Source organism: Eumetopias jubatus, unplaced genomic scaffold, assembly GCF_037043125.1.
Source record: "Eumetopias jubatus isolate StellerSeaLion01/CBP00866 unplaced genomic scaffold, mEumJub1_p1.0 scaffold_1, whole genome shotgun sequence".
NCBI classification, from domain to species: domain Eukaryota; kingdom Metazoa; phylum Chordata; class Mammalia; order Carnivora; family Otariidae; genus Eumetopias; species Eumetopias jubatus.
In genome coordinates, this window is record NW_028274807.1 from 159,198,277 (window position 1) to 159,223,101 (window position 24,825).

Sequence of the window (24,825 nt, forward strand, 5' to 3'; positions counted from 1 at the left end):
GGAGGGAGAGTATGGGGGAGCCAATTACAGATAGGTTTACATCTAAGACCAATCTTCTCCTTGCAAAGGGAAGATAACTAGCCTCCCCAATAGCCTGCAACCGGGAGAGTGGTTAAAATTCTTTGAGTGAATTACTTCCTCCTAAGAACATAACCAAGTTTCCTTGCTGCTTCTTTCTGGGAAGCAGAGTATGTTTTTTGCTCACCCTCCCACTGGGGGTACAGCCCATTGGGGTCCCAGCTTTACACAAAGGCTTCCTATTTGGAACCCTACCTGGGCAGGCCTGGGCTTTCAGGTTTTCTGCATTATGCTGAGTACAAGCAGAGACCACTTCCAGGCTTCCTGGTTTCATTTCATTTGGGGTCCTACAAACCCTTGGTTGTTTGCATGTATGTGATGCTCAGCAGTATAGTAACAAAGTTTTTAAAAATTGTTTTATCTAGAATTTTAGTTGAACCCTTCAAAAGCATCATTCAGAGCCTCTCCAGATTGCTTCAAATCCTTGAAATCCTACTCATCCCTCATGGTTCAGTTTAAATACAGCTGCTTTCATTAAACTCTGATCTATCAGCCACCCCCACCCCGTATCCAATGGAAATTAATAGCGTCTTCCCGTTTTTCACCAGGCTGTCTCTACCTGGCTTATAGCAACTGCAACAACCAGCCTTACTTTGCAGAGTTATATTTGTATCTTTCTCTCCCCAATAAAAAGGCAACTCAATAACTGGATCCTCTGTCAGGTCCTCGGGTCCCCCTCCCCACTCCAGGCCTGTTCCACTCCCTCCCTGCCTCCGGAGAGGGGAGCAAAAGGCTCTATCTACAGATGGTGTTCCCCAACTGCTGAATGGCCTCAAATTTTTCATTTGAAACCCCTGGCTAGAAATTCTGACCACAGACCTATCCAACCCTACGACAGTGGGCCCATGGCCCACGGCCGGCTCAGGAGAGCACTGGCTGTCTTCCTTGCACTGGCCGCTCTGTGATGTGCACCCAAGAAAACAACGGATTTTCCAAAAGGACCTTGGACAGGTCCCCACTTCAAGGGCCTCTTAGATGCTGACAGGTGCAGATTCGAATAGAATTTCCCATCACCTGTCCCTTTACTGAACTTGACTGTAATTCATTTTAAAGAGACTGAATCATTTTAAAGAGCTTTAAGTTCATTAGATTTCACATCATACAGTATTGAAAACTTTTTAATATTATTCTTAAGATCAACGTAGAGAAGAAATTCGAGCGTGTCTCCGACATGAGACACTAATAAGAGAGGACTCCGAGGTTGTCGCCACTGGGAACCCAGAGAGGGTGAGGCACGAGGTGGGAGTCTGATGGTGGGTACGCTGGATCCGGCTGACTGAACTCTACACAGTGTGCGCAACCTCCTACTCGTGCACCCACGCCCATGGCCAGCTACGCGACGGCATTTCCAGGACACCGCACACCAGTGACCACATGGAATTCCAGGCCCACATACTGGAGGCTCACCACTTTACAGTCAGCTTCGACACTGAGAAAACACTTTCAGAGAAACAACAAAGCAAGGGGATAAAAACACTAGCAACCAGAAAAGTTAACTTGGATTAGTTGTGCGCTTGCAAGGTCCTTCAGAGGGAAGCTCGATTCTGACATGGAAGAGCATCGGCCTTAGCTCACCTCACAATGGGTTCCGAGCTAAAACGTCAAGGAGGCAGTCCAACTGCCTCTCCCAGCCAAGCCGAGCCCGCTGAGCACACGCCCGCTGCCGTCCTGCCTCCTCGTCTTTCTCATCTCTGTGCTGGGAAGGGAAGTCCAGCACTGGGCCCCGTGCAGGAGAGCAGGTGCATGAGCACCGACTCACTTTACCCGGGGGGGCATTCTTATCTTCCAGAGAAATGGGAATAGGACAAGGAAAACCGAACAGCAGCGGGGCTAGCCTCAGCAGCCTTTCTGCGTGATGTCTAGTCCCGACGACTTCGTGATTTCCAAAGTTGTAAACACCTGTTCGAAAGGAAGGAAACCAAACACATTTATATCTAGCCATCAATATTTCAGTATTGCTTTAAGAAAACACGTTTTGAATATTACATCTAGGTTAACCTTTAAAATATACGAAGCAGTTACTAATACAAAATCTTTCTGACGATGTGCTTTAGAATAGTTTTTCCAAACTACACCAACTGAAATCAGTAAAAACACAAACCTATCTCCGTACCTCACCACATGTGGGATGAATTCCAATGGTGTCATCAAGTAGCTGCTTTGTGAGCCCACATTTCATTGCGGCCGCAAACCCTTGGGTGATCTCACCGGCATTCGGTCCGAGAACATGGAATCCTATCACCCGATACTTGAATATGCAAACATCAGAAAGAGAAGCCCAGTAGGTTCATGATCTGAATAGAAGTCTATTTATTGCAAGTTCACAGTTAACATTTACGGCAGCTACTACAGAAAAAGAACTCTAATGTTGAACTGAGCAGAGAACATTATCATGAAACTGAACCACTCTAAGAATCTGTTAAATGAGCCAGTAAATGCACATCCAGAGTTAATTTGCACTCAAATTTACTAGAACAAGCAATTTACCCACTGCATGAAGGAGTTCATTAGCATGATGTAAATTTCCAAATTATGCTGAGATAGTGCTAAACAACAACCCAACAAATCTGAATTAAAGTCCAATGCTGGAATAATTCTAGGGCATCAGGGTTTGGAAAGGTAGTGGTTCCTGGCCCAGTAAACAAGTTGCCTGGCTCCTGACATAACTAAGCAGAGATCAAGGAGTGGCCAGAGCGGGGTTTCCACCCAGGCCTGCACATAGGGAGGGATGGGGCGCAGGGCATGAGCAGACCCACCAAGACAGGAAGCAAGAGTCAAAGTATATTTCCAGGGTAACACTGCATTTTAGGCTGTCCAGTGTTTTTTCACCAGACTCTAGTCTTCATTTTAATGTTCAATAGTGAAAGTGCTCACCAGATAAGAGAGAGAAGGCAGAAGGGCAGGAGAGAGACCTCTGCCATCCACATTCTGGAGAAAGAACAAAGAGCACACGACCTCGGGCACATCTACTGGTGGGCACTCACAGGAGAGCCCCTGGAGTGGCATTTCTCAGGGGGCTGGCCGTCAGAGGCCACGGGAGCTGTGCATGAAAAGTGGGAGTTCTCGGGATCCCACAGAAGGCTCCTGAGATGGAATCTCTGAGATGGGGCATCATGCAGCAAAGTGGGGAAAGGGGGGACCCCGGAGAGACAAAGGACCTCTGATGAAAATCTCCCCTTACAAATGAAAATGAAGGCAGGTCCTGTGAGAGGGCAAACCTCATTCACCCTTTTTGCCAAATAGCCACAGGAAGATAGGAAGTACCAGGGCGATACTCTAGAAGTATCAGTTGGGATGGGGGTAAAAGGAGGAGCAAGCTCTACTGTGGAGGGTGGGCAAGTGTGCAAGGGCAGTGGAGGCTAAGTGGCGGGAGTGGCAAGGGACAGAGCAGAAGATGTCCAAAGAGGGGTGGAGAGACCTTGAAATTCTGCCCCAGGCCCACCAGTCAACACCTCTGTCGAGAGATCAGAAATATCTTGGCTTCAGCAGGGGCTCTACCAATCTGAGCCCAATCCCGCTCACTCCGGGGGGCGGTGGTGCGTGCAGACCATCTCCGCCTGCTCCCTTTGCAAAGGCCACCTGCAGCTGGCATGACGGTAAGCTCACATCACTCATGTCCAGAGTCAGGACAAGCACCCCACAGCTGGCACCACCCCCGGGGAGCACAGCTGGGAATGTGTCACAGCCCTACGGCATTTCTGGGGCGTTCTGACCAGTAATCCCCTTCACTGCCCTGCACACCTGTGCAACGGCCAAGAGACTAAGTTCTAGAGCTCTGGGTACCTTCACCGCTCAGGCAATGGGGCACCTGCTAACTGGCCATGAGTCTGTGATACCTGTTTTCTGTTACACTGAGAATTCAATGGATTCAAAGAGAAGATGACCATTATATTTGTAAACTTCATACAAATATCAGTTGTCGCTGTTCACATTTACCTAATTTTATGTTTCATCTCCCAGGTTATAAATTCTTAAAAAGGGAAGAACCAAGTCCTACTGCTTTCTACACTCAGTGTTCTTTACAAAACAAGTCATAAATAACCTGTGCTTTCAACTACAATAATGAAGGCATCTATTATCAATTTCATGCTCACCTCAAGAACGGGGAAGGCAGAGAGCCTCCACCCACCGGCTCTCCACCCCACTGATTCTTCTTTAATGAAAGCCTTCATTAGGAATCAGTTAATTAACTAGTTTTCACTTCGTGCAAACATCTCTTTCTAAAGGCTTCTGACACACATTTGGTCAATTTACAAAATGCACACACATTTTATTAGTTGATGACCAAAACTTTCACAGATCATCTGGTTCTAAACTGCCAAGTTAGATAGCTCTGGGAAGAGACAACTTTCAACAGGTTTTTTTTTTTTTTTTTTTTTGAGACTATTAGTGAGCCTCCATTATAATCTGTCACGTGTTCAACCTCCACAAACACATGGACTTGGTAACAATTTGAAGGATTTCTGCCTCGCCCTGAAAGCGGTCTTTAAAGAGATCATTCAAACCCAAATACTAGATTAAAAGCAACAGTTTAAAATAAACAGCTTTTTAGCGTCCAATCATATTACGTACATTGTCGAACTTATTGCAAATTATCTTTGCATAACAAGTATTGTTGTCTCTGCTGGCCACTGTCCATTCAAGAGGCCAGAACAAAGTATGATACACCTGCAAGACAAGGGAGAAAGAGGCCAAGATTAATGTCTATGAAAACCACTCCCTGATACACTCTTTAATTATATAAAGAGATCATCTCTAGAACAGCTTTCATAAATTTAAAGTTTCATAATCCCGACTTATGTGTCTGATGGGAGCATCTGGGCCACCATTCCTAAAATACCAGCTACACAAGTGTGTGGACATTTTTTTTTCTGTCAGTCCAAAAAAAATCTCCCAATTAATCAAATTCCATTTTCAAACATTTCTAGAGTACTGCTGTCCAGGGCAATGCAGTAGGCCCTATGGCACCTGAGAAGGTAAATAAAGACAGATTCTGCTTCAGTGAACTTACAACCTGCCTACAAGGTTCACAGTCACACCACATCTAGGGAAAGCAGAAGAAATAAAATAGTCCCAGCCATTCATGGACATTAAGAACACTACCTCTGGGCACCTGGGTGGCTCAGTCATTAAGCATCTTCCTTCGGCTCAGGTCATGATCCCAGGGTCCTGGGATCGAGGCCCATATCGGGCTCCCTGCTCGACAGGGAGCCTGCTTCTCCCTCTCCCTTTGCCTGCCTCTCTGCCTACTTGTGCTCTCTCTCTCTGTCAAATAAAAAAAAAAAGAACACTACCTCTGCTACTTGAGAGCGCTCCCTCCATGCTCTGAGTGCACCTGTAAGGCTCCTCAATCTGGCCTGGTCAGCTGGGAACCGGGACAAAGCGCAACAGGTTCTCTACTTGTGGGGCTACATGGTCCCAGCCTCTTTCTCCTAATCACTCCATACAGAAGGCGATGGATTCATGTCTGCTGCCAGGATAAGAAATGAATTCCGAACTAAAATCCACAGTGGAAGGATATAAATACTGATTCTTTGTTCTTTAATAGGATTATGTATTTCATATTTTGAATTATGTTTTTATAAAAACAATATAAGGTTATCATAAGAATAATGCAGTGCAGAAAGTCACAAAGAAAGTAAAAAAAGAAAAAAAAAAACCACCATCCAGAAATAAATATTTTGAATGTTAGGGAAGTATCAACTATTGGTGCATAGCTAATAAAGTGAAATTTTTATTTAAGAGATATCATAGAGCACAGTTACTTGTAATAAAAACCATTACATCTAACTTGTATTTAACAGAAGAGAAACAAACTCTTCCACACATTTTAATACAAACTTTTCAATCTCTGTGGCTGTTATCATGTTACAGATAAATGTTTATCTCAAGACAGTATTGCCTAAAATACAGGTTAAGAAAAGAGATGGTGAAACCTCTGGGGTTTCAAACAAGATTTTCCCAACAGCAAGTTTATTCTTGGCTTGTCCCGTGCCACTCTGCTCACATGTCCCACTTCCCTTTCCTTCTTTCTCCAGTTTGTGCTCTGTGTGTGGGTTCCTTTTAGTACTTTGAAGATTTTATTTTATTTAAATCTTTGGTCCTTTTGGTTCAAAGTGGGTGTGAAGTGTGGACCTAACTTTGTTTCTTGAATGGCCATCCACTTGTTCCAACACCCTTAAATGAATGTCTCTTCCCACTGATTTAAAATAAAATACCACCTTTATCATGAATTGTTCTAAGCATTTGAATCCAATTCCAGGTTTCATGTCTGTTCCACTCATCTTTCCATCCACCTGTACGCCACTATGGCATGATTTTAACTACTACAGCTATATGATAAACTTTAGTATCTAGTAGGGCCCGTCTCCCCATTGTTCTCCTTATTCAGAATCTGTTATTGCTTGTCTCTTTTTTAATTTATCAAATTATGCACAATTATTAGATGTAATTTTTGAAACTCTATGATGAAAACAACAATATCTGCCTCCTCATGCCCATTTCAATCAATCGGAGGTAACTGCTTCACTTTTTTTTTTTTTTTAAGAGTATGTTTTCCTACTGCTGGATCAGCAGATCAGTGCTGCAGTGGTCTTTGCCTGGTTTAGAAACGATTTTATTTTGTTGGTCTCATTTTATTCTTCAATCCTTTACCATTTGAAGCCTGTCTTAAACAAAATGCAGATTTCAGACATTAAGGTATTTCCACTTTTTCTCCTCTTCTGTCAGCTTAATGATACCATAGTAAGCACTCTTTTTCCTTCTAGAACTACATACTTTGTAAATGAGTTGTGGGCAAGAGAAAATGCCCATGGGTTGGCCAAAGTCAGCACCTCTGGATCAATGGTTCACAACCTTGTCTGCTCATTAGAATCCTAGGGTGGGGTGGCATACGCCCAACCTGCTAAATTAGCATCTCTGGGTTGCTTTCACCTCTTTTATTTTATTTACCTCCATGTTTCTAAATAACATGCTTATGTTGCTACTTCTTGAGTTTTCCATTTTAGGCTTTATTGACTTGCCTCTACTGGAGAGGAGGATTTAACTCCCTTTCTTTTCCAGACCCCACCACTCACTGGACACCCTTCCTGCCCCACCCACCACCCCCCATCCTCCCGATTATAGTTTTATTCTCCACTTGATCAATTATCAGTGTTTCCTTTACTAAGTCAAAGCTATTCACAGACCACTGGATATTCACACACAAAGGAATGAAGCTGGATCCCTCCCTCACATCTATTCAAAAATTAACTCAAAATGGATCAAAGATCTAGATGTAAAAGCTAAAAACTTTTATAAAACTCTTAGAAGGAAACACAAGCATAAATCTTCACGACTTTGAACTGGGCAACAGTTTATTCAATGTGATGTCAAAAACACAACAGAAAAAAAGATAAAGTAGATTTCATCAAAATGAAAGACTTTTGAGCTTCAAAGGAAACCATCAAAAGAGTCAAGACAACCTGCCAAATGGGTGAGAATTTTTATAAATCATCTCTCTGATAAGAGACTTGGATGGAGAACTCTTAGAATTCATAAAAAGACAACCCAATTTTTAAAAGGGTGAAGGATCTAAATAGACATTTGTACAAATAAAGATGTACACCTAGCCAATAAGGCCATGAAAAGACTCCTAAAATCATTAGTCATCAGGGAAATGCAAATGGAAACCGAAGAGACACCACTATATTGGTGTATCAGTTTCCCAGCACTGCACTAACAAATTACCCCAAACGTGATGACATAAAACAAAATGAGTTTATATTCTTACAGTTCCAAAGGCCAGAAATCTGAAATCAAGGTGTCCGCACAGCCAGGCTCCTTCCAAAGGCTCTAAAAGGATAATTCCTTGCCTCTGTTAGCTTCTGGTATCTCCAGGTACTCCTTGACTTTGGCTGCATAACTCCAATCTCTGCTTTTGTTTTTACATGGCCTTCTCCTCTTCTGTTTTATAAGGATACTTGTCCTTGGGTATAGGGCCAGAAAATCCAGGATGATCTCATCTCAAGATTCTTAACTTAATTCTACCTGCAAAGACCCTGCTTCCAAACAAGTTCACATTCAGAGGTTCCAGGGATTAGGCTGTGGACATATCTTTTGGGGAGTCACCATTCAACCCACTACAGATAGCCATAATCAAAAAGACAGACAATAACAAGTGTTGGTGAAGAGGTGGAGAAACTGGGACTCTCATATACTGTTGCTGAGAAGGTAAAATGGTGCAGCTTAACTGGAAAATCTACTCTTAGGTATAGACAAGAAAATGGATCGCATTATGTCCACACAAGAACTTGTACAGGAATGCTCAGAGCAGCTTTACTCATGATGGCCCAAAGAGTGGAAACAATCCACATGTCTGTCAACTGATGAATGGATAAATAAAGCATGGTATTATCCATATAATGGATTATTATTCAGCAGTAAAAAGAAATGAAGGACTGGCATGTGCCACAACAAGGCTGAATCTTGAAAACTAGCTTACGCTAGGAGAAAGAAGCTGGTCACAAAGGACCACAAACTAAATGATGCCACCTACAGGAAATGCCCACAACAGGCAGATCTACAGAGATTGGAAGTAGATTAGTGGTTGCCAGGAGCCAAGGGTGAGGGGATGGAGGAACACAGGGAGGGACTGCTAACAGGTGCCAGGTTTCTTTCTGGGACAATAAAAATGTTCTAAAAGTGACTGGTACACGGGCATACAACTCCGTGAAGATACTAAAATCCATTAAATTGCACACTGTAAGTGGTTAACTATATAGTATATGTCTTCTATCTCAGTAAAGCTATTTTTTTAATTAAGCTATTCACATCTGATTACATAGTACACAATGGTTATTTTACTCTCATGAACTTTTAATTTTCTATGGAATTAAAGAGTACCTTGTTTTGCATTAGATTTAATTCTCCCTCTACCAACACTGATTTATCCCAAATCTTAACAATACTGTATTCTAATCCATGAACAGGCAATGTCTTTCCAATTAATTAGCTCTTCCTTTATTTCTTTTAACAGTGTTTCAAAGTTTTCAGTGTACATATCTTTTGCCATCTTGGTTAAATTTATTCCTAAGTATTCTTCTTAATGCTATTCTAATTGTTTTTAAATTTCGTTTTTGGAGAGCTCACTGTGAGTACATAGAAATACATAGAGTACATAGAAATACATAGAGAGTACATAGAAATTTTTGTGTTTTCATGCCCTGCAACTTTGCTAAATTCATTTAGTTCTATTATGGGCTGAATTATGTCATAGCCTCAAAATAAATTTGTACTTTGAAATCCTAACCCCTAATACTCCAGAATGTAACCATATTTGGATAGGGTCTTTAAAGAGGTAATTAAGGTAAGGTCATTAGGGTGGCCCTAATCCAATATGACTGTGTCCTTAAAAGAAAAGGAAATTAGGACACGGACACACAGAGGAAAGATGATGTGAACACACAGGGAAAAGAGCCATCTACAAACCAAGGAGGGGGGCCTGGAATATCCTTCCATCATGGCCCACAGAAAGAACCAACTCTGCTGACACCTTGGGCTCAGATTTCTAGCCCCCAGAACTGAGAAAATAAAAATCTGTCTTTCACATGAATAGACACTTTTCCAAAGAAGACATCCAGGTGGCTAACAGACATGTGAAAAGATGCTCAACATCACTGGGAGTCAGGGAAATGCAAATCAAAACCACAATGAGATACCACCTCACAACAGTCAGAATGGCTAAAATTAACAACTCATGAAACAATAGATGTTAGTGAGGATGAGAAGAAAGGGAAACTCTTTTGCACTGTTGGTGGGAATACAAACTGGTGTAGCTGCTCTGGAAAACAGTATGGAGGTTCCTCAAAAAGTTAAAAATAGAGCTCCCCTAAGACCCAGCAATTGCACTACTAGGTATTTATCCAAAGGGCAGAAAAACATTGATTTAAAGGGGCACCTGCACCCCCATGTTTAGAGCAGCAATGTCTACAATAGCCAAACTATAAAAAGAGCCCAGATGTCCATCGACAGATGAATGGATAAAGATGTGGTTAAAGATGTGGTATGCAAAAACAGAACATAGATCAATGGAACAGAATAGAGAACCCAAAAATGGACCCTCAACCTGACGGTCAACTAACCTTCGACAAAGCAGTAAAGAATATCCAGTGGAAAAAAGTCTCTTCAACAAATGGTGCTGGGAAAATTGGACAGCCACATGCAGAATAATGAAACATTTTCTTACACCATACACAAAGATAAACTCAAAGTTCAGGATGAAAGACCTACATGTGAGACAGGAATCCATCAAAATCCTAGAGGAGAACACAGGCAACAACCTCTTTGACCTCGGCCACAGCAACTTTCATTTATGATTTTAGCCATTTGAGTCTGCCTTTTTCCTAGTCAATCTAGCTAAAAGTTTATTTCTGTTAGCCTTTTTTTCAAAGTTTTCCTTCTGTTACTGATTTCTAGGTTCATTCCACTGTGATCAGAAAAGATACTTTGTATGATTTCAATCTTAAAATTTACTAAGACTCGTCTGGTGCTCTAACATGGTTTATCCTGGAGAATGTTCCATTTGTACTTGAGAAGAATGTGTAGTCTGCTGATGCTGGGTGGGGTGTCCTAATGTATGTTAGATCTAATTGGTTTATAGGTGCTCAAGTACCCCACTTCTGTATCCTGTCTGGTTGTTTTAGCCATTATTGAAGGAAGGGTAATTTTAAAGTCTCCAACTATTATTGCAGAAATATATCTATTTCTCTTTATCTTTCTGTCAGTTTTGCCTCATATATTTTTGGGCTGTATATGTTTACAACTGTTACATATTTTTGCTATATTGAATTTTTAAATCAATATATAATATCCTTTCTCTGTTGTAACTTTTTAAATTTAAATTCTATTTTGTCTGAAAATAATAATAAATCTGTTATTATTTGCATAGAATATCTTTTTCTATCCTTTAGCTTTCAATCTGTCTTTATATCTACAGTGAGTCTCTTCAAACAACATATACATAGATCCTATTTTTTAAGTGAAATCTGACAAACTGTCTTTTGATGGCAGACCTTAATCCGTTTACTTGTAACGGGATTACTGATAAATGAGAACTTACTTTTGCATTTATCTATTTGTTTGCTGTAGGTCTTATATGTTTCTCACTCCTTAATTCCCCTATTCCTGCCTTTTTGGTATTTAGTTTATGTCTTCTAGTGCACCATTCTGAGTGCCTTATTCTTATTTTTTGTATATTTAAAAAATTATCATAGTGGTTACCTTGGGAACACCTTACATTTATAATAACCTTGTTGGAATAATACCAACTTAAGGTTTCAATAGTATGCAAAGACTGTGCTTCTATATATATCTCTATCCCCTCCTTTTATATTCTTGTTGTCACAGGTCACATTTTATACCATACATGCTCATTAACTTGGATTTATAATTATGTTTAATACAGTCCCCTTTTAAATCAGATAGCCAAAAGAGAGAAGTTACAAACCAAACCAAAAGTGCAATAACACAGGTTATTATGTGTACCTAAGAAGTTATCCTTACTAGTGTTGACTTTTCCTATAGCTTCCAGTTACCATCTGGTGTCTTTTCCTTTCTGTCTGAAGGAGTCTTTTCAGAATTTCTTTGGGGCAGGTCTACTAGTAATGAATTCACTCAGCTTTTGTTTTTCTGGGAATGTCTTAATACCTTTCGTTTCTGAAGGACAGTGTTGCCAGATACAGAATTCTTGGATGATAGTTTTCTTTCTACATCACCCCATTGTCTTCTGGCTTCCATTGTTTCTAATGAAAAACCAGCCATTTACCTTATTAAAGATCTTTTCATATGATGCGTTGCTTCCCTCTTGCTGCTTTTAAAACTAGCTCTTTTTCTTAGGGTTTGGATGATTTGACAGTAATGCATGTCAGTGTGGATCTCTGAGTTTACCCTGCTTGGTTGTCCTTCAGATGCTTGGATGTGTAGGTTTATGTATTTCAAGTTTTGCCCGTTACTTCCTCAAACATTTTTTCTGCCCTCCCTTCTCCTTCTGGGACTTTTTTTTCTTTTTTAAAGATTTATTTATTTAAGACTGAGAGAGCGAATGAGCAGGGGGAGAGGCAGAGGAAAAGAATCTTTCAAGCAGACTCCCCATTGAGCGTGGAGCTCAACACTGGGCTCGATCCCATGACCCATGAGATCATGACCTGAGCCAAAAACAAGAATCGGATGCTCAACCAACTGAGCCACCCAGGCGCCTCCTTCCGGGACCCTTTTAATGCATATGTTGGTGTGCTTCAAAGTATCCCACTCATCTCGGGCTTTCTTCATTTTTCTCCATTCTTTTTTCTTTCTACTGTGCAGAATGGATAATTCCAATTGTCTTATTTTCAAGTTCACTGATGCTTCCCTCTGCATACTCACATATGCTGATGAACTTCTAGTGAACATTTCAATTCAGTTATTGTACTTTTCAGCTCCAGGATTTTTTTAAAATTTTTATTGTTATGTTAATCACCATACATTACATCATTAGTTTTTGAGGTAGTGTTCCATGAATCATTGTATGTGTATAATACCCAGTGCCCCATGCAGAACGTGCCATCTTTAATACCCATCACCAGACTAACCCATCCTCCCATCCCCCTCCCCTCTAGAACCCTCAGTTTGTTTTTCAGGGTCCATCGTCTCTCATGGTTCCAAAAAGACAGCTCCAGGATTTCTGTTTGGTTCCTTTTCATAATTTCTATCTCTTTAATGATATTTTGTTCAGACATTGTTTTCCTGACTTCCTTTGCTATTTGTCCACATTTTCCTTTAGCTCACTGAATATATATATTTTTTAATTTTTATTGTTATGTTAATCACCACACATTACATCATGAGTTTTTGATGTAGTGTTCCATGATTCATTGTTTGTGCATAACACCCAGTGCTCCACGCAGAATGTGCCCTCTTTAATACCCATCACCAGGCTAACCCATTCCCCCACCCTCCTCCCCTCTACAACCCTCAGTTTGTTTGAGTCCATCGTCTCTCATGGTTCGTCTCCCCCTCTGACTTACTCCCCTTCATTCTTCCCCTCCTGCTATCTTCTTCTCCTTTTTTCTTAACATATGTTACATTATTTGTTTCAGAAGTACAGATCTGTGATTCAACAGTCCTGCACAATTCATAGGGCTCACCATAGCACATACCCTCCCCAATGTCTATCACCCAGCCACCCCATCCTTCCCACCCCCCACCACTCCAGCAACGCTCAGTTTGTTTCCTGAGATTAAGAATTCCTCATATCAGTGACGTCATATGATACATGTCTTTCCTGATTGACTTATTTCACTCAGCATAACACCCTCCAGATCCATCCACGTCGTTGCAAATGGCAAGATCTCATTCCTTTTGATGGCTGCATAATATTCCATTGTGTATATATACCACCTCTTCTTTATCCTTTCATCTGTCGATGGACATCTTGGCTCTTTCCACAGTTTGGCTATTGTGGACATTGCTGCTATAAACATTGGAGTGCACGTACCCCTTCGGATCCCTATATTTGTATCTTTGGGGTAAATACCCAGTAGTGCAATTGCTGGATCGTATGGTAGCTCTATTTTCAACTGTTTGAGGAACCTCCATACTGTTTTCCAGAGTGGTTGCACCAGCTTGCATTCCCACCAACAGTGTAGGAGGGTTCCCCTTTCTCTGCACCCCCTCCAACATCTGTCGTTTCCTGACTTGTTAATTTTAGCCATTCTGACTGGTGAGGTGGTATCTCATGGAGGTTTTGATTTGGATTTCCCTGATGCCGAGCAATGTTGAGCAGTTTTTCATGTGTCTGTTGGCCATTTGGATGTCTTCTTTGGAAAAATGTCTGTTCATGTCTTCTGCCCATTTCTTGATTGGATTATTTGATCTCTGGGTGTTGAGTTTGATAAGTTCTTTATAGATTTTGGATACTAGCCCTCTTTCTGATATGTCATTTGCAAATATTTTCTCCCATTCTGTCGGTTGTCTTTTGGTTTTGTGGACTGTTTCTTTTGCTGTGCAGAAGCTTTTTATCTTGATGAAATCCCAATGGTTCATTTTTGCCCTTGCTTCCCTTGCCTTTGGCGATGTTTCTAGGAAGAAGTTGCTGCGGCTGAGGTCAAAGAGGTTGCTGCCTGTGTTCTCCTTTAGGATTTTGATGGACTCCTGTCTCACGTTTAGGTCTTTCAACCATTTGGAGTCTACTTTTGTGTGTGGTGTAAGGAAATGGTCGTTTCATTCTTCTGCATGTGGCTGTCCAATTATCCCAATACCATTTGTGGAAGAGACTGTCTTTTTTCCACTGGACATTCTTTCCTGCTTTGTCAAAGATGAGTTGACCATAGAGTTGAGGGTCCATTTCTGGGCTCTGTATTCTGTTCCCTTGATCGATGTGTCTGTTTTTGTGCCAGTACCATACTGCCTCGATGATGATAGCTTTGTAATAGAGCTGGAAGTGGGGAATTGTGATGCCGCCAGCTTTGCTTTTCTTTTTCAATATTCCTCTGGCTATTCGGGGTCTGTTCGGGTTCCATACAAATTTTAGGATTATTTGTTCCATTTCTTTGAAAAAAGTGGATGGTGTTTTGATGGGGATTGCACTGAATGTGTAGATTGCTCTAGGTAGCACTGACATCTTCACAATGTTTGTTCTTCTAATCCATGAGCATGGAACGTTTTTCATTTCTTTGTGTCTTCTTCAATTTCTTAAATGAGTATTTTATAGTTTTCTGAGTACACATCCTTTGCCTCTTTGGTTAAATTTATTCCTAGGTATCTTATGGTTTTGGGTGCAAATGTAAATGGGATCGACTCCTTGATTTGTCTCTCTTCTGTCTTGTTGTTGGTGTATAGAAATGCCACTAATTCTGTGGATTGATTTTATATCCTGCTACTTTACTGAATTCCTCTATGAGTTCTAGCAGTTTTGGGGTGGAATGTTTTGGGTTTTCCACATACAGTATCATATCATCTGCAAAGAGTGAGAGTTTGACTTCCTCTTTGCCGATTTGGATGCCTTTGATTTCTTTTTGTTGTCTGATTGCTGTGGCTAGGACTTCTAATACTATGTTGAATAGCAGTGGTGAGAGTGGACATCCCTGCCACGTTCCTGACCTTAGGGGAAAAGCTCTCAGCTTTTCCCCATTGAGAATGATATTCGCTGTAGGTTTTTCATAGATGGCTTTTATGATATTGAGGTATGTACCCTCTATCCCTATACTCTGAAGAGTTTTTTTTTTGTTGGTTTTTTTTTAAACTTTTTATTTATTTATTCATGAGAGACAGAGAGAGAGAGAGAGAGAGAGAGAGGCAGAGGGAGAAGCAGGCTCCCAAGGAGCAGGGAGTCCGATGCGGGACTCGAACCCAGGACCCTGGGATCATGACCTGAGCCGAAGGCAGATGCTTAACCATCTGAACCACCCAGGCGCCCCTCTGAAGAGTTTCGATCAAGAAAGGATGCTGTACTTTGTCAAATGATTTTTCTGCATCTATTGACAGGATCATATGATTCTTGTTCTTTCTTTTGTTAATGTATTGTATCACGTTGATTGATTTGCAGATGTTGAACCAACCTTGTGGCCCAGGGATAAATCCCACTTGGTCATGGTGAATAATCCTTTTAATGTACTGTTGGATCCTATTGGCTAGTATTTTGGTGAGAATTTTTGCATCCATGTTCATCAAGGATATTGGTCTGTAATTCTCCTTTTTGATGGGGTCTTTGTCTGGTTTGGGGATCAAGGTAATGGTGGCCTCATAAAATGAGTTTGGAAGTTTTCCTTCCATTTCTATTTTTTGGAACAGTTTCAGGAGAATAGGTATTAATTCTTCTTTAAATGTCTGGTAGAATTCCCCTGGGAAGCCATCTGGCCCTGGGCTTTTGTTTCTTGGGAGATTTTTGATGACTGCTTCAATTTCCTAGGTGGTTATAGGTCTGTTCAGGTTTTCTATTTCTTCCTGGTTCAATTTTGGTAGTTGATACATCTCTAGGAATGCACCCATATCTTCCAGGTTATCTAATTTGCTGGCATAGAGTTGCTCATAATATGTTCTTAGAATTGTTTGTATTTCTTTGGTGTTGGTTGTGATCTCTCCTCTTTCATTCATGATTTTGTTGATTTGGGTCATTTCTCTTTTCTTTTTGATAAGAAAAGAGAAATGATAAGAAAACCCCTGGCCAGGGGTTTATCAAGCTTGTTAATTCTTTCAAAGAACAAGTTCCTAGTTTTGTTGTTCTGTTCTACTGTTCTTTTGGTTTCTAGTTCATTGATTTCTGCTCTGATCTTTATTATTTCTCTTCTCCTGCTGGGTTTAGGCTTTATTTGCTGTTCTTTCTCCAGCTCCTTTAGGTGTAGGGTTAGGTTGTGTATTTGAGACCTTTCTTGTTTCTTGAGAAAGGCTGGTATTGCTATATACTTTCCTCTCAGGACTGCCTTTGCTGTATCCCAAAGATTTTGAACAGTTGTGTTTTCATTTTCATTGGTTGCCATGAATTTTTTTAATTCTTCTTTAATTTCCTGGTTGACCCATTCATTCTTTAGTAGGATGCTCTTTAGCCTCCATGGATTTGAGTTCTTTCCGACTTTCCTCTTGTGATTGAGTTCTAGTTTCAAAGCACAGTGGTCTGAAAATATGCAGGGAATAATCCCAATCTTTTGGTACCGGTTGAGACCTGATTTGTGACCTAGGATGTGATCAATCCTGGAGAATGTTCCATGGGCACTAGAGAAGAATGTGTATTCCGTTGCTTTGGGATAGAATGTTCTGAATATGTCTGTGAAGTCCATTTGGTCCAGTGCTTCATTTAAAGTCTTTATTTCCTTATTGATCTTTTGCTTAGATGATCTGTCCATTTCAGTCAGGGGGGTGTTAAAGTCCCCCACTACTATTGTATTGTTGTCTATGTGTTTCTTTGCTTTTGTTATTAATTGCCTTATATAATTGGCTGCTCCTATGTTAGGGGCATAGATATTTACAATTGTTAGACCTTCTTGTTGGATAGACACTTTAAGTGGGATATAGTGTCCTTCTTCATCTCTTATTACAGTCTTTGTTTTAAAACCTAATTTGTCTAAGAATTGCCACCCCAGCTTTCTTTTGGTGTAATGGTTACCATTAGCATGGTAAATGGTTTTCCACCCCCTCACTTTCAATGTGGGGGTGTCTTTGGGTCTAAAATGAGTCTCTTGCAGACAGCATATGGATGGGTCTTGTTTTTTAATCCAATCTGATAGCCTGTGTCTTTTGATTGGGGCATTTAGCCCATTTACATTCAGGGTAACTATTGAAAGGTATGAATTTAGTGCCATTGTATTGCCTGTAAGGTGACTGTGACTGCATATTGTCTGTGTTCCTTTCTGACCTATGCTGCTTTTAGGCTCTCTCTTTGCTTAGAGGACCCCTTTCAATATTTCTTGTAGGGCTGGTTTCGTGTTTGCCAATTCCTTTAGTTTTTGTTTGTCCTGGAAGCTTTTGATCTCTCCTTCTATTTTCAATGACAGCCTAGCTGGATATAGTATTCTTGGCTGCATATTTTTCTCGTTTAGTGCTCTGAAGATATCATGCCAGTCCTTTCTGGCCTGCCAGGTCTCTGTGGATAGGTCTGTTGCCAATCTAATGTTTCTACCATTGTAGGTTACATATCTCTTCTCCCGAGCTGCTTTCAGGATTTTCTCTTTGTCTCTGAGACTTGTAAGTTTTACTATTAGATGTCGGGGTGTTGACCTATTTTTATTGATTTTGAGAGGGGTTCTCTGTGCCTCCTGGATTTTGATGCCTGTTTTCTTCCTCCAATTAGGGAAGTTCTCTGCTATAATTTGCTCCAATATACCTTCTGCCCCTCTCTCTCTTTCTTCTTCTTCTGGGATCCCAATTATCCTAATGTTGTTTCGTCTTATCGTATCGCTTATCTCTCGAATTCTGCCCTCGTGATACTGTCGTTGTTTCTCTCTCTTTTTCTCAGCCTCTTTATTTTCCATCATTTGGTCTTCTATATCGCTGATTCTCTCTTCTGCCTCATTTATCCTAGCAGTTAGTTCCCCCATTTTTGATTGCACCTCATTAATAGCCTTTTTGATTTCGACTTGCCTAGACTTTAGTTCTTTTATTTCTCCAGAAAGGGTTTCTCTAATAACTTCCACGCTTTTTTCAAGCCCAGCTAGTATCTTTAAAGTCATGATTCTGAACTCTAGGTCCGACATCGTACTAATGTCCGTATTGAGTAGGTCCCTGGCAGACGGTACTACCTGTTGTTCTTTTTGCTGAGGTGATTTTTTTCGTCTTGTCGTTTTGTCCAGAGGAGAATAGATGAATGAGAGAACAAAATGCTAACAGGTTAACAACATCCCCAGCAAATATACTGTATACAAATCATAAAAGACCTGAAACCAGGGGAAAAGAAAGGGAAAGAAAGAAAAAAGAGAAAAGAAAGAAAAAAAAAGAAAAAGCTAAAAACAAAAACAGAACAATACAAAAAAAACAGAATATGATCAAATATGATCAGGCTAGTGCATAGATCAGTGCCACACACTAGATTTTGGGTGTATTTTGGTCTGTTAGAAAAAAGTGTCTCCTAAAATTTTAAAGGAAGAAAGACTTATATATGTACAAAATAAGGGTTGATACAATGAAGGGATGGAAGATGACTGTAAAGATGAAAATTATAAAAGACTTTATAAAAGGAACTGATAAGATAAGAAGTTGTTTCAAAAAAGAAAGAAGAAGATTTAAAAAAAAAAAGAAAAAAAAGGGAGAGTATGTGATCAGGCAGGGGACTAGAACAAAGCCATACACTAGTGATGTAGGGTATATTGTGATTTGTTAGAAGAAACTGTAACTCAAAATTTTAAAGAGAGAACTTATATATATATATGCCAAAAATAAGGGTAACTACTATGAAGAGATAAAATATGACTCTAAAGATGAAAAATAAAAAATGTTTTTTAAAAAAGGGATTGATAAGATGTTGGTTGAAAAAGGGAAAAAGAAAAATTAAAAAAAAAAAACAGTTAAAAAAATTAACTTTGAAAAACTAATGAATCATGGTAAAAAAAGCCATGAATTCTATGTGCAGTATTCCCCTAGCGCTGGAGTTCTCCTGTTCTCCTTGATCGGTAAACTTGGTCTTGGCTGGCTGTTCTTGCTGATCTTCTGGGGGAGGGGCCTGTTGCCGTGGTTCCCAAATGTCTTTGCCGGAGGCGGAATTGTCCCGCCCTTGTCAGTCCCGGCTAAGCAAGCTGCTCGGGATGCTCTCAGGAGCTTTTTTTCCCTGCAAGCTCTGGTACAGCTTTGGAGGACCAGGGTGAAAATGGTGGCTTCCCAATCTCCACCTGAAGGAGCTGAGAACTCGGGGCCCCACTCCTCAGTGCGCCCTCAGAGAAAAGCAGTCACTCCCATCTCCCCGGTCTCCGGCCGCACTCCGTGCTCACCCGGCCTGTGACTGAGCGTTTATATCTCTGGCTCCCGACCCTGTGTGGAGTCTCCAAACCCAGCAGATCCCTGCGGTGCGTTCCTGCATCGCTCCTCCCCGGGGAGGAAGGGGAGTCTCCCCAGCTCTGCCACTTGTTGGGTCCCTGCTGGAGGACCAGTGGCCCGACTGGGCCGCCGATCACAGTTTATGGCAACCCCGAGCTGAGAGTCCACGCCTCGGCTCCGTCTCTGCAGCCGGCTTTCCCGCTCCGATACCTGGGAGCTCTGCCGCACTCAGGCACCCCCGGTCTTTCTGTGACCCCGAGGGTCCTGGGACCACAATGTCCCACGAGGGTTCCACCCCCCGCTTAGCCACTGGAGCGACGTCCCTCAGCGGAGCCGACTTCTAAAAGTTCCGATTTTGTGCTCCGCGGCTCTATCACTTGCCAGAAGCGGCCGACGGAGGCCTCCTCCCCCGCCGTCTATCCTCCCGAATATTGCCTCGGATTCATGCACGTCTCCGCACGTCCTACCTTCCAGAAAGTGGTCGCTTCTCTGTTCAGAGAGTTGTCGCTACTCTCTCCTTCGGTCTCCTATTGAGTTCGTCTAGCTCACTGAATATATTTAACATTGATTTAATAGCCAATTTGATGTCTTTGACTTTGAAGTCCTAGCCCACACTATCTTAATATGTGATCTTACTTAGAAATAGGGTCATTGTCAGAACAACGAACAATTCCATCTTTCTGAGAAACTTTTCTTTATATCCGTTTTTAACCATTAATATTGAGACAAAAGAATTGATGTGATTATCAATTACTACTACTACTATCAATTACTACTCCATTTTCAAAGCGCTGATTGTAAAATAAAGCTAAGAATTTATTTAAAAAAAAGAAATAGGGTCATTGTATGTGTAATTAGTTAAGATGAGGTCATTCTAGAGTAAGGTGGTTCTCGTAATCTAATGTGAATGTTGTCCTTATAAAAAGAGAAAATTTTGGATACTCTGAAACACACAGTAACAGGGAATCCCAAGTGAAGATAAGGTAAGATCTACAAGCCAAGGAATAACAAAGATTGCCAGCAAAACACCAAAAACTAGGAGAAAGGGATGGAATAGATCCTCCTTCACAGAAATCAAAGGGAAACAACCCTGTCAACTACCTTGACGTTGGACTTCTAGCCCCTAGAATTGTGAGACAATAGAATTCTGTGGTTTAAGCCCCCAATTTGTGGTACTACATGCTTCCTCTCATGTGCCTGCCTTTCTATCTTAATTTCTCGTTAATTTTAAAAGTTTTAGAACTAAGTGTTAAATCCATAATTGTTACCATCAATTTTCCAAGACTCAAGTAAAAAGTTCACCACTGCAGGAAAATACGGCTCATTATTACAAAGGGTTAATTATAAACATTGATCAAGTAATGTCCTCTAAAACATACATTTCTCATTGAAAACAAGCATCTAAAATAACATTATAAAGTTTTAATCACTCATTTTCCCAATATCAGTGATATAAATAAGAGCTTCAGTTAGTCATCAGGCCATTTAACTAACGCTATGATTTCAGCGAATTGCCAGTAATTGACATGACTTCAAGGGAGAGGAATGAAATTTCAAATCTTTTCTGTTGAAAACATCAAGTACTAATAATCCTCCAACTCTTTTTAATTCTCCCTATCCCTCCTATGTTGGAATGGTGTGCAGAAAAAAAGCCACTCAAACTACCCATCAAAGAGTAAGAATGTAAGAAAATATTTATAATATGTAAGAAATATTTATAAGCTTGTTATGATTTGATGGGGCAGGGGTGAAGGGGAGGTGGAAATAAATGTATGCCAAGGACATCTTTTTGGGAATCTGACAGCTCACAGCCGGCAACAGGCTGACAACCCTGGGAACTGCCCACCCTCCCCACCCTGAGCTCATCCACAACACAGATTCCCCATGTTGATGGGACAGGAGGCTGACTCCGGCCATGCTGAATGGAAGTGGGTGGATGGCTGATCCAACTCAGACCAATCAGATGTCCTCTTCCATAATTCAGAACTGAGACTAAGAAACAGTGAGTCCATCAGTTCCTCCTAAGACCAGAACTATTGAATAAACTTGTTTGTGGAAGAAAGGGTACATTTTGGCTGCTATGTGCATTCCACAGGCAAAGAAAGTCTGCATGCAGAAACAAGAAGGAGTTGCATGCCCACATGAGTTGAGATGGTGTTGCAGTTCCTGGTTCTCATCCATTCCTAAGGCCTTGCGTGTATATACTCCTGCATTCTACAAAGTCTTATAATAACATGTGCTTTCTTGTATAAGCTACTCAAATAAGACGTTTGTCACTTATAACTTGAAAGTCCTAATGCATACATCTTTTGTCCCCCTTTCCCCAACTGTATTATTATTATTAGCTAGAGAAATAAGGTTTAAATTACTTAATTTCTGATTTTCCTAAAATAGGAATATGATTTCCTACATTCTAATCATTACAGTACCTTGCAAAACAAAAAGTGACTGCGAAGTTAGCGGATTCAAAGAGAAATTCTGAATAAGTAAGCAGTAAAACACAATCTTACCTCAAGATTCTCTTTTTTATACACTTCAATAGCTTTCTCTTCGGACAATCCACAGCAGCCGTATTCCAAAGGAGCAAACACTGTAGTTGGAACATTAACATAATCACACTGAAAGATAAGCAAATTACATCCGCTTATTTTGTGACACTTCACAGCAAAAATCTACATTACATACATTTCTAAGAGGAAAAGAAATAAGTCTGGTTCAATGTGACTGATTCTTCCATTTCACCACTTTAGGGAATTTGTAGTTATACTCAAAGTAGGCAGTGAACCCAACTCCAGAGCAGAGACCACACCCTGGCCAGTGGCCCACGAATGGGACCGGCTCTCCTAGAGCCTCAACCTTCCACTCTAAAATGTTTCATTTCCATCCCCCTGATTCCGGACCCTGCTCCCACTGGAGCACCTCTACCAGGTGACCAAGAATCACACCATTTCACTGGAAGCTGAGGTCACCCTTGGCCATTCACATAACTGCCACAGAGGAGATGAGCAAAGAAGCAGTTTAACAGTGTGGGAATGGGTGAATGCCCTGGACCATCGGGGGAGATGGCATAAGGGTAGGGGGGCAACTAACACGGGGACCAGGATCTCATAAGTCCTGTGGTTCTGACAGAATCCCCACAGAGCCCTTATCAGACTGAGGCAGAGCGTGAGTGGACATCGTGGGGAGACTGCAGACTCTGAGCTCTACATGCCTCTTCCAGCAGCTCTATGCACCTGCCTGTGGGAAAGAGAGTGTGAGCACTGGTGGCATCCCTCCCTGGAAGAGAGTGTCTTTGTGACAGCATGAAGAACTGGAACACACTGGTGCAAGCACCATTAGAACCATGCATGGAGAGAAAGCAGTGTGCAGGAGCAGAGAAAGGGTGGAGGGTATAACCAGAGATGAAGGTCACCAGGCCTGCCCATCAATAGCCCCTCAAGGGGTGACACTGCCCATAGCACTACCTGTCCCCCCAACCGTGCCAACAGGTTGTAGGTGATTAGGTCAAGGGTGGCCTCTAACCCAAAGAAAGCTAATGTGTGAGCTGGCCAGAAATCTATGTAGAAAAAGGTGAGCTACATCAATCAAATTCTTTTCTTTTGCAGGAAGACAAGCTGGAAGCAAAGGAAGAATCCCCCAGTGGAGGTGGGACAGGAAGAAATGCACCTGTGGAGCTATAGCCAAGTAAGGCTACTGGAAGAGACCCTGTGAAACCCCCACCTGTGTGCCGGGGCCCCAGAGCAGCTGTGACCCCAGCCCCAGTTCTAGCTCCAAATGCAGTGTGGCCCAGCCCTAGCACGGTGCTTGTTCTAAGTCAGTGTTTCAACTTACTAATTCACAGGATCCTTGTAAAAAAAACCCTCAGTCTGCCTAGTGGGAGTAAGTTTCTACTTTTTGTTACCCCAAACAAAAACAAATCAAACCACTGCCAGGTATCCCTACATCAGTGAGGTGGATTATGTATAATGTACATCAGCCTAGAATCTTTAACCTAAATGCTCTAGTACCACTTCACATTTGTGAACCTGCAAATCATGGGTAAGCCAAGCATTTTTTTTTTTTCCAAGGGGGCTAGAAAAAAAACACATAACCGTAGGGATAATCTTAGTATTTTTTCACTTCTGTTAGGCCTGCACATACACATCAATCCATTTACAGCTGACCCTTAAACAATGTGGGGGTTGGAGTGCTGACCCCCCATGCAGTCAAAAATCCACATAAAACTTTTGAACCCCTCCCCACCAAAAACACTTAATAGCTTACCTTTGACTGGAAGCCTTACAAATATTGTAAGCAGTTGATTAACACATATTTTTATGTTATATATATTGTATATTATATTCTTACACAATAAAGTAAGCTAGAGAAAAGAAAATGTTACTAAGAAAATCATAAGGAAGAGAGAATACATTTACAGCACTGTACCGTGTTTACTGAAAAGAATCCCCACGTAAGTGGACCCGCACAGTTCAAACCCGCGATGTTCAAGGGTCAGCCGTACTGACCAGCAGCTGACCCTGGGTCCCATGGCTTACAGGGAAAGCCTCATTCTCAAAGGGTGCCTCTGTCTCCCATTTCCTATCAATTAAGAATAATTAACAGGAAATTCCTCAATGCTCCTCCCTTTCATCTAAAACACTTTCTCCACATCTTAAACCATCTCCTCCACTTGAACTTGACTTCATCTTGCCCTTCTTGCCTTCCTTCTAGTCCTGTACCTTTAAGCTCTTTCTTTCTTCATACCCTAAACACACTGCTGCATCTTCAGATCTCTCCACCCGACAGCCACCTTAACTTCTTAAAGCATTTGGCAACTACTCTGCCTCCATACACCCTGAAATGCTAACTGCATTGCCACACTGTAATGTTCAGCATCCTGGGCCCCACCCACTGATGCTCACAGAGCTGCATCCTCGTTGCCCCCATCCAGCAATGCCTCCATATACGTTCAAGGTCTTCCTTCATGACCTCATGAGGCACCGGGGGTGATATGATAAGCAGAACACAGCATCCTTTGTGAAGAAGACATACTCAAAACATTTCACCTGACCCTAATCATGCAAAACAATCAGAGAAATTCAGAATATGAGACATTCTACAAGGAAAGTAGTCTGGACTCATCAAAAATCAAAGTCACGAAAAACAAAACAAGCAGGTAAATAAAGGCAGGGGGACCATTTCAGATTAAAAGAGACTTAAAAGAGCTAAACATACCACATGAATCAAACACGTGCATGTGCATACACTTAATGGAAATCTGAACAGTATCACATT

General features: G+C 41.3%; 1 protein-coding gene across 2 annotated transcripts in view; it reads right to left on the reverse strand.

Annotated features, from left to right (window-relative positions):
* Window positions 1-1,174: 1,174 nt before the first annotated feature.
* TXNRD3 (thioredoxin reductase 3) overlaps window positions 1,175-24,825 on the reverse strand; it is a 65,859-nt gene continuing 42,208 nt past the window's right edge. For both annotated transcript variants that reach the window (XM_028101855.1, XM_088026927.1), the window contains 4 exons: window positions 22,062-22,169; window positions 4,651-4,746; window positions 2,192-2,326; window positions 1,175-1,977 (listed from right to left, as the gene is read on the reverse strand). In XM_028101855.1, coding sequence (XP_027957656.2) covers window positions 1,909-1,977; window positions 2,192-2,326; window positions 4,651-4,746; window positions 22,062-22,169 — 408 coding nt within the window. In that variant the 3' untranslated portion in view covers window positions 1,175-1,908. The remainder of the gene's footprint in view (window positions 1,978-2,191; window positions 2,327-4,650; window positions 4,747-22,061; window positions 22,170-24,825) is intronic.